General features: G+C 45.8%; 2 protein-coding genes across 2 annotated transcripts in view; both read left to right on the top strand.

Annotated features, from left to right (window-relative positions):
• The window catches only part of zgc:63587 (uncharacterized protein LOC393431 homolog), a 34,737-nt gene extending 28,525 nt beyond the window's left edge, over positions 1 to 6,212 (top strand). Inside the window, exons 8-13 of the mRNA XM_012825496.3 lie at positions 1,417 to 1,518; positions 2,093 to 2,238; positions 2,970 to 3,053; positions 3,336 to 3,393; positions 5,213 to 5,384; positions 6,134 to 6,212. Coding sequence (XP_012680950.1) covers positions 1,417 to 1,518; positions 2,093 to 2,238; positions 2,970 to 3,053; positions 3,336 to 3,393; positions 5,213 to 5,281 — 459 coding nt within the window. The 3' untranslated portion in view covers positions 5,282 to 5,384; positions 6,134 to 6,212. The remainder of the gene's footprint in view (positions 1 to 1,416; positions 1,519 to 2,092; positions 2,239 to 2,969; positions 3,054 to 3,335; positions 3,394 to 5,212; positions 5,385 to 6,133) is intronic.
• A 2,277-nt stretch (positions 6,213 to 8,489) lies between these two features.
• sept5a (septin 5a) overlaps positions 8,490 to 10,000 on the top strand; it is a 19,092-nt gene continuing 17,581 nt past the window's right edge. Inside the window, exons 1-2 of the mRNA XM_031570182.2 lie at positions 8,490 to 8,848; positions 9,040 to 9,050. Of these exons, the coding sequence (XP_031426042.1) occupies positions 8,806 to 8,848; positions 9,040 to 9,050 (54 nt within the window). The 5' untranslated portion in view covers positions 8,490 to 8,805. The remainder of the gene's footprint in view (positions 8,849 to 9,039; positions 9,051 to 10,000) is intronic.

A 10,000-nucleotide genomic window follows, 5' to 3' on the forward strand; every position in this document is an offset into this window, starting at 1 on the left:
CATCCTTCCTCTCTTTTGTCTCCCTCTGTCTGATTGGGTGATTTATACATTTCCTGCCTCACACATCAAAGCACGTCCACATCAGGACGAGAGTTGGCACACTGCGGGCCCGGTGGGTTTGATGACTGGGAGCTGGCGTCGGATCTGCCCGCAAGGTGACTGCAAGGTCGTCTCAAGGTCACTTCCGCGCAGGCGTTTGTGTTCCGCTGAAGCTTTGGCACTGCTTCTGGGGGAACAGGGAGATGTTGGCTGCAGCAGGTTGAAGGTGCTCGTATTAAAGGTTGGGTCTGTGATTTTTGGCGAAAGGTTGTTGATATTTGAGCTCTCCCGCCCCTTCCGTGCTCCTGAAGCAACATGTTGATTGGATGGAATTGTTTATGGCCATTTACAGCGCCAGGACTGGGAGGGTTTTTGTTTTGTTTTTGAGAACACACACACTGCACAGACAAATAGAGCGCTGTGAGGAGCCGTTCGTTGAATTGGACAGAGTATGCTGGATTAGAATCACAGACTCAACCTTTAAGACTAAGGGCTGATGCACAAAGTCATAGCGTGACGCGTCGCCTTAAAACCAGGAGCAGAGACCTTTTTCCTAAAGGTTGGTGTGCAAGGTTTGTGATCTGTGAAACGGTTATTAGGCAGGGAGGGGAATGGGATGGGGAAAGCCACTTTAAGGTTATGGTAAGGTCACTGGAAAACTACTGTCTGGAGTGTGTGTGTGTGTGTGTGTGTGTGTGTGTGTGTGTGTGTGTGTGTGTGTGTGTGTCTGTGTCTGTGTGATTTACAGGAGACAGGGCTGGTAGGGTCACAATGAGGGAGAAAAGCTAAGAGTGAAAGTGAAAGAGTTGGGACTGTGTGTTAAAACAAGTAATGGACATGCTTATGAGGGGTGTTATAATGCCACATGGATACATAATGCAGTGTATAGCAGCGTCATAGAAGGAGCTCTCAGTTGCCGCTGTAGTTGTGGGCTAAATCTTGGTGTTTTAAGTGGCCGTGTCTGAAGCACTTGGAGACAATGGCCATTGTTAATGGGGCACTGTAACAAATAGAAATGAAAATTGGAGTTGAATTGAAGGTCATAAAAAGGCCACTGTTGCGGAGAGAGTTGTGCTGAGATGTACTTTCCTGACAGTGTGTTCGAGATGATGCCCGTGTGTGTGTGTGTGTGTGTGTGTGTGTGTGTGTGTGTAAGGGTTAACACCAGTGATAGTGTGTGGTAGTGACTAATTGGTCATATATACTGTATATTGAGAGGGGTGTAAGTGTGTGAGCAGATGTGTATGTGTAAGTGCTTGTGTGTGTGTGTGTGTGTGTGTGTGTGTGTGTGTGTGTGTGTGTGTGTGTGTGTGTGTGTGTGTGTGGTGTTTAGATGGGCATTAAGTTCATGAGTGCTCTGTGTGTGTGTGTCTTCAGATCCTGGATGAGATCTCTGAGCACGGCATCCGCATCTACCAGCTGCCTGACGCCGACTCTGACGAGGATGAGGAGTTCAAGGAGCAGACGCGCGTGCTCAAGGTGAGTGTGAGTGTGAGTGTGAGTGTGAGTGTGAGTGTGAGTGTGAGTGTGAGTGTGAGTGTGAGTGTGAGTGTGTGTCGGATGAAGAGTAGTGCATGACCTCTTCTGTCCTCTTATTTCCCCCCATATATTTCTTCTCTGCTGTCCTGTCCACTCTGTCTCTTCTCTCTGTCTGTCTCTTCTCTCTGTCTGTCTCTTCTCTCTGTCTGTCCCTTCTCTCTGTCTGTCTCTTCTCTCTGTCTGTCTCTTCTCTCTGTCTGTCTCTTCTCTCTGTCTGTCCCTTCTCTCTGTCTGTCTCTTCTCTCTATCTGTCTCTTCTCTCTGTCTGTCCCTTTTCTCTCTCTGTCTCTTCTCTCTGTCTGTCTCTTCTCTCTGTCTGTCCCTTTTCTCTGTCTTTCGTCCTCTCTCGCTTTCTGATGCTTTGCTTTTCCTCTCTATGTGTCTTTCTTTCTGCCTGGCCTCTCTTTCCCCCTCTTCTTGTAATACCCCAACTTTCCCCTTACTCTCTCCCTCTCCCCCCCACCTCTCCCTCTCTCGCTCTCTCTCTCTCTCTCTCTCTCCCTCCCTCTTTCAGGCCAGTATTCCGTTTGCAGTGATTGGCTCTAACCAGCTGATCGAGGTGAAGGGGAAGAAGATCCGTGGGCGTCTGTACCCCTGGGGCGTGGTGGAGGTGGAGAACCCTGAACACAACGACTTCCTCAAGCTGCGCACCATGCTAGTGTAAGACACACACACACCCCACACACAGGCACACACACACACACACACACAGGCACACACACAGGCACACACACATACAAACACAAGCGCATATACACACAAACACAAACACACACACACATAGGCATATGCACACACACATACACACACACACATACTGTATATGGACATGCACACACACATTCATTGGCATGTGCACCCACAAACACACACACAGACACACAGGCATATGCACAGACACACACAAACTCCATGCACTTCTGTTCATTTGATGTTTATGAACATGCATACTGGTTTTAGTTTCCGTGTAGACATGAACAAATATCATGCTCATACTCAAATAACAGTCGACCGACGCAACACGCGTTTGTCATCACAGGATGAGTGATTTACTGTGACAAAGGAGATGTTAAATACTTAGAAGGCCAGATACAAAGGCCAGACCTCTCTGACTCAAGTAGACCTGAAATCAACAACTCAACTGCACTGGTCAGCTTTAGATGTTTTATGATCTTCAAACTTCACTGCCATCTAGGGGGTAACTACAGAATCACAGGCAGTAACGTTTCTTTACTCTCTCTTTTCTTCTCTCTCTCTTTATCTCTGTGTGTGTGTGTGTGTATCTCTGTGTGTGTCTCTCTGTCTCTCTCTCTCTCTCTCTGTGTGTGTGTGTGTGTGTGTGTGTGTGTGTGTGTGTGTGTGTGTGTGTGTGTGTGTTTGTGTGTGAGCAGGACACATATGCAAGACCTTCAGGAGGTGACCCAGGATCTCCACTATGAGAACTTCCGCTCTGAGAGACTTAAGAGAGCTGGCAGGTATGACCGAAACACACATTCACACTCCCCCTCCCACCCCCACAAACACACACGATTCTCATCTGCAATGACACATATACACACACAAACATTATTGTTCTATACAACATTGTGGGTGCATGCACAAACACTGCCTGCACGTCCCACATTAACACACACACACACTCAAAACCCCCTCAGTCACGTTCACCTGCTCAGCTGCTGATCAAACTGTGTTGCATCTTGGGTAAAATTGTAGAGGGTGGCCACATACTGACTCAGCCTGTGTGTGTGATATTACAGGGCAGTGGAAGAGGAAGGAATGGACAAAGATCAGATTCTGCTGGAGAAGGAAGCTGAGGTAAGACACACACACACACACACACACACACACACACACACAGTGTGGCTATGTGTTCTGTGAACTTGACAAGTAGGTAATAAATGCCTCTCAGTACCCCTTTTGCCCGAGTAGGACTGTTTGTCTTGCCCCCTGTCTGTGTGTGTCTGTACTGGGTGGGCCTATAGCTCCTTAGGGTGCAGTGGGCCATAAAATCAGGCCCATTGGTAAACATGTGTCTGCACAGGATATGACATTAGCTTCCTGTATGCCTGACCCTTTTAAATGGTGGGAATGTCCCGTGCGATGTATAGAGAATGTACAGTGCTTGTGTGTGTGTGTTTTTGTTCCTGTATTTGTGTTTGTTTGCATTGTGTGTGTGTGTGTGTGTGTGTGTGTGTGTGTGTGTGTGGCTCGCTCCTGTGTCAGGCAGTGTGTCCTCACACAAGGTCGTTCTCACCTATGGGATTTTAGAATGTTGCAGATTGTTCTACATTGTTTGTATTACAATGACTGGGTGTTCTTCTACCATTTACATTGATTGTGCTATGCTAAGAATTGTAGTAAATCTCTGTGTGTGTGTGTGTGTGTTAGAGGTTGCAAGGGTTTGTAATAATCATGTCATTATCGGTATTTATAATGCCAAAGAACCTGTAATCTTCTTTCAATACTACAGTGTATAGATTATCTTGGGAAAACACAAACTTTGTGTGTGTGTGTGTTTTCATGGACACACACACACACAAACATCCTAATTAAGCTCCCTTTTGTATAGAATGGTTAATCAGCTTGGCCCTGGAATAGCGCTGCAGATTAACACTGCTTTGGCATCCATGTGTAGTAGTATCCTGAGCCTGTGTTTGTGTGAGCTTCATCTGGGTGGAGTTTTATCACCACTGGACAGAGCCACTCTCTTAGGCCACGTCCACACGGAACCTGGATTGTCTGAATCCAGAATTTTTTTTGGATCCGGTACTTCTTTTTATCGCGTCCACACGGAGCTGTGTCAAGAAAAATCTGCGTCCACACGGAAACGCTGGAGCGGAGCGGAGTGGTTAAAACGCTGTAAAGACGTCATGGAGCATGCGCTTAATAAAGACAGAAGTCGAGATCCAACTAGCAATCTTCCGACTTCTCTACCACCTGAAATCACTGTTACCACAGCACTCAAACAGGACTAGTTAGAATCGCGCACTTCGCCATAACCCTCGTTTGTGTTAAGTTACCGTTTTGAAACTTCCGTCTATAATAAAAATATTTTCACGTCAGATTTGCTCATATAGGCTATTGCTGACACTTTTAAGAACCGGTTTTGAACAATGGTCTGATGCAAATAGATTTAACAGTGATGGATTAAAGTGTGGCTTGTTAATGGCATCCCTTTCCTAACAACATCGATTTTGTTTCTGTTATGAAGTGACGCAGCGGGGGTTAATAAGGGTTCAGGCTGAGGTTGCGAGGCGGGGCATGGGGCGTTCACATGGGGCAATTGGGTTAGAAAATGTGCGGATCCGGCGTCCACACGAACACGGATCCGCAGGCGGGTTACAATCTTTCCACTCTGGAGACCGGATTCAAAAGGTTGCGGATTCAGGGACCCGATCCGCTGGGTTCGTGTGGATGGAAGGCAGATCCGACAACATTTCTTTCCGGATTCAGGCAAGCAGGTTCCATGTGGACGGGCCCTTAGATAGCCCTTGGTTGGCACAACTTTCTCTTAATGTAAATATCCCACCTTCTCTCTCTCTCTCTCTCTCTCTCTTTCTTTCTTTCTTTCTTTCTTTCTTTCTTTCTTTCTTTCTTTCTTTCTTTCTCTCTCTCGCTCTCTCTCTCTCTCTAGTTGAGGCGTATGCAGCAGATGATTGCTCAAATGCAGGCCCAGATGAAGAACCAGCCTGGAGATGACTGAGACCTGAAGAGGGGGCGGTGTGTGTGTGTGTGTGTATGTGTGTGTGGTGTCGTCCATCCCCAACACTCCCGCACACCGTCCCTCCGCACACAGATACACACCGGTGAGCTGCAGCTATGAGCCTTTTTCTCTGGCGTGTCCACATACATGCCAACAGAGTAACAATGGAAAAGAGAGATGAGAGAAGGGATGAAGAGGGAGGAGGAGGAGGATGAGGAGGAGAAATAACAGATACAGAGGAGGGTCGTGTAGAGGAGAGGAGGGGTTCAGCACCCGGAGAGCACACGTACTGATATAAATGTATCATCTAGGAAATGGCTTAATGTGAATGATGTAAGAGTAATGCATTACAACATGGGTAGGAGGTCAGAGGTCAGATGGACAAACAGATGGGTGAGTACAGGATGGAGGGAGTGAGGAAGAAGAGCGATGAAGGAGAAATGGAAATGTAGAGCAGGCTTCGCTGAATGTGTGACACTGTAAACTCTCCAATCTATAGAATTAGAGTCGAGTTAAATCACTGAATGTGAGATACTGTAAACTCTCCAATCTATAGAATTAGAGTCGAGTTAAATTAATATCCAATTCCCCAGAAGTGGAAGTAGATGAACACCTGGCGGTATTGATGAGGAATTTGGATTGATATTTAATCATTCATCGATCAAATGTAATCAAATAAAATGTAAACATTATATAAATGTTAAATTACAGGCATGAGGTGCTTTTATGAGCTGATTAGCATCCATAGCGATTAGTCTTAATGTGTCCCTAGTTCTCTTCTCAGATGAACGGTATCACGTCCATTCTACCTTTTCTCACGTACCCCGTGCTCCCATCCTTTCATCCTTATAGGCCGACACACCCTGTCCAGAGCCGCCCTATTGGATCCATAAGTACCCATCACATATGGACTCCGCCCACATGGATCTACAAGACACCAGCAAGGAAAACAGTGGCCAAGACTGGCCTAATGCAAGACAATCTCAAAACACTTTTACAGCACACATCACATATGCACACTACACACACTACAATTCTACTAACTTAGACATGCATTATGTTCAATTTTTATTTGTATAATATAAACATTTGTACTATGTATCATGAATAACACATACTGTACACACACAATCACACTTACTCACTCACCCTTACTTGGTACTGGGTTGGAAACCTACATATCTTTATTGTGATTTTATTTTTTAATGAACCAGCACTATTGGTACATTCAAGATTAGAACCAACTTGTACGTGACCTCTGTTTTGTCTGTAATACTGTAACGGATTAATATTAATTATGAAACATTATTGTCAACAGGTATCCCATGATATGCCTTTAACATTCAGAATAATGTCATGTGTGATTTAACATGTCATGGCATGACTGGTCAGAATCGGTACGGAAGGGAAGCTTAGGTGTTCAAATGTGTGAAAGTTTACACACTTGCTTGTGTTGAAGAACAGCTGATTCTTCCACTGGTTCTCTGTTTGTCTTTTTGTGCTCTTGAAATATGTCTGAGGCTCTCTTTCTCCTGTGTGTGTGTGTGTGTGTGTGTGTGTGTGTGTTGGTATTTGTGTTTGTTTGTATTTGTGTGGTGTGTTGGAGCGAAGTAGAGGCCTAAAGGTTCATCACCAGCAGCTTTTTTCAGGTGCTTTTCAGAACGACATGGAAAACTATCTGTGGCGCCTTGCATCAAACACTGGCAAGTCAATACTGACATCTAGTGGCCTATACAAGAACACACTGCCAAATATGTGTTCAGTGCCCATTCACTGTTGACAGATGTTGCCTGTCGAGGTGCGCCAGTATGATCTTTTCATTTTAAATCAGGTTATGTTAGATCTGGTAGGGAAACTGATTTGTCAAGTAATAAATGCACCTTAAGATCAATGCTTCAATTTTTTGGTAGGCAAAACTACTTATTTTGATGAGTTAAGTATGTGGTTAAAAGAGTAGCCTACAGTAAGTGTGTGGATGTGTTTTTAAGAGCTAAAGTTAGACTTCGGGGTTGGAAAATAATACAAAAAGAGATATTTATTAAGTGATCGTTTCATGGAATGGAAGACTGAAAGAAAGAATTAGACAGTTACACCTTAACTTTTCCATCAGCACATTCACTTCAACAGTTCAGTGTTTTTCAGCAAAGTGGCACTGAACACACACACACACACACACAGACCGGGGAGGGGACTCCTGGGGCCAACAGTGACTCAGCTCCTGAGAAACTGCTGAGTCGCTGAGGACCATGAGGGAAGGCAACCCTAAAGTCTCATCACGTGGTGATGACGATCCAGTCAGGAGAGAGCCATCACTGCATCGCCAGTTGCTTCCCGTGGCAACGATTGGCACAGAGTCACTGATTGATTATGCAATTGAGTCTGCCCTGGCCACAAGAAGCTTACTGGTCATCAGTGTGTGTGTGTGATTGGATTGGTTGTGTCAGCTGTAGGGATGCCGAAGCAAAAACACTCATTCTTTCTTTTGCTCTTCTTCAAGTTCATGCATTTTCTCTCAAAAAGCCTCAACTTGGTTCCTGTCTAAACCATCGACAAGCAACTTCTTTTGTATTATTAAGTATCAGTATGATGTTCCTTTCCATGACTATATTCTACCTTTCAGGGTTTTGTTTTGTGTTGGGATTCTGCATGGGGTTTATTGAGATATGTCTATCGTATACAGAAATAAATAGTTGTCTAATGGAGAGAATGGGGTGCTTTAGTCGTTTGATATTTGGAGGATTACCTGCATGGTTTGGTTTGGTGTTCTGGGATCAACTCCGACTCTAGTCCCTGCGAAAAGTGCCCTGCTGTGATCGTGATGGTTGAGTCAATGCTACTGTAGTTCTGTTTCTAAGACCCATGTGTTTTTTTTTTGTACTCAGTTTCTACTCACTCTTTAAGAAAATAAACATTTCCGAAACAATCTTGGACTTGGTTTATACACACATTCTCTTGTCCACACTATTATCACAAAAGTCACCAGAAACACCCCCCTCTCTCTCTCTCTCTCTTTCTGTCTCTCTCTTTCTCTCAGACACACACACAGAAAATCCCTGTCAGGAATACAGGGTCCAAGGCAAACAAAGGTTTGCAAACTTGACACGCACACACAAATGCGCATTCTCGCGTTCTCCTTGTCATCGCAGTTGCTCGCGGGCTGAAATGCAGCTCTGCTCGTGATCATAGCAGAACGGAGGAAATTGAGCTGCATGGGGATGCTGCGTAACGGAAACGAGGCCGCATGGAATCAGCACAAACTCAGCCTGTCCCCCAGGCGCAGTATGCTGATGATCCGACGGGTCGTGAGGTCACGGCAAAAATAACATTCAGAAATCAGCCTTCCAGCACCGGGCCCCCGAATCTGCCAACTAGAGCGATCGGACTAAATATGATTGGCTGTTAGCATCAACCGGGCGGAGTTAGTATAGTTGTCGCAACGCCCTCTCCTCCCGAGTAGGAATCTTGAGCTGAAATCGACTGCCTTCACCGGATAGCCGGAGCACGGGCGCCACCGAGCCGGCGAGATGAGTACCAATATCCGATTCAAGAACCGCTTTATCAAACCGGGTAATTATTTACATAGGACAATTATAGATATGCTATGCCCTGTGTGTTAAGTATTAACGTGTGTGTGTCAGCGTGTATTAAATGGTCTCTGTCTCTCTCTCTGTGCCGGATGCGACGCGCTTGGTATGACTCGGGCTCCTGCCACCTGCTCCTCGCGACCTGCTGCGATGCGATGCTCATCTGACCGACAGAAGACAGTGAGGTAAGGGCACACGTATCTGTCATGAAACCCAAAACCTCAGCATGCATAACTTGTGTGCTTGACTTCCAGTGCCTGCTAGGCTATTTCCATCTTATTGAATATTAACAGAGCCCGAGACCATGACAATGACGTTCGCATTTTACGTCCATAGGCCAACCCTTTTATTTACCGGTGATTGCGCATGTAATGTGCCAGGGAATTCGCTGCTCTGGTGTGCTTCGTGTCCACGCATCACTGCTTTTGGGGACTTAGGAGACTTTGCTATAGAGCACTTGGCTAAAAACGAAACGAGTGTCTGGGTTTCATGCGCGCTGACGCTCGCGAGCTGTTTCACACCCCTCCGCCCATCTCCCTTGAGGCGTCGCGCCTGCTCAGCGTTCTGTTTCGCATAAACGCACGGTACTGTAATAGCTCTCTCCAGCCTCACGGTTTTGATCTGTGCTGTGTTATCACAGGCACGGGTGTGGGTGTCGGTGCTATCGGGGAAACAGGGCTGAACAACTCAGCCCGTTCGGAAATCTGTTTCCTAGGAGATTCCATGGTTACAAGCGAAGCTCAATCTCACATGATTTCATCTCTGCACTCTGGCAAGCAGACCGATGAGAACGTAGAGGATGATTCGTCTGAATCAGTGGCTTTGACAGCGAAAAAGATTTAGATTCAAATTGTGTAGGCAGAGGAGATACTAGTGCCATACTATCTTCTCTAGTTCCCACAGGTTCCCTTCATTCTCTCAGTCTAAGCCAGTTTAGCTGATGTGGGCGTTTAAGGTCACACGCCCATGCTGACATTTCTCTCATTTCTCTCTCTCACTCCCTCCCTCTATCTGTCTATCTATCTATCTACCTATCTACTACTACTACTTGCCTGGATGCTCTCCACCTCTTACACACACACACACACAAACACACACACACACACACACACACACACACAAACAAATGCATACA

The sequence above is a fragment of the Clupea harengus genome, chromosome 7 (genome assembly GCF_900700415.2).
Source record: "Clupea harengus chromosome 7, Ch_v2.0.2, whole genome shotgun sequence".
Lineage (NCBI taxonomy): Eukaryota > Metazoa > Chordata > Actinopteri > Clupeiformes > Clupeidae > Clupea > Clupea harengus.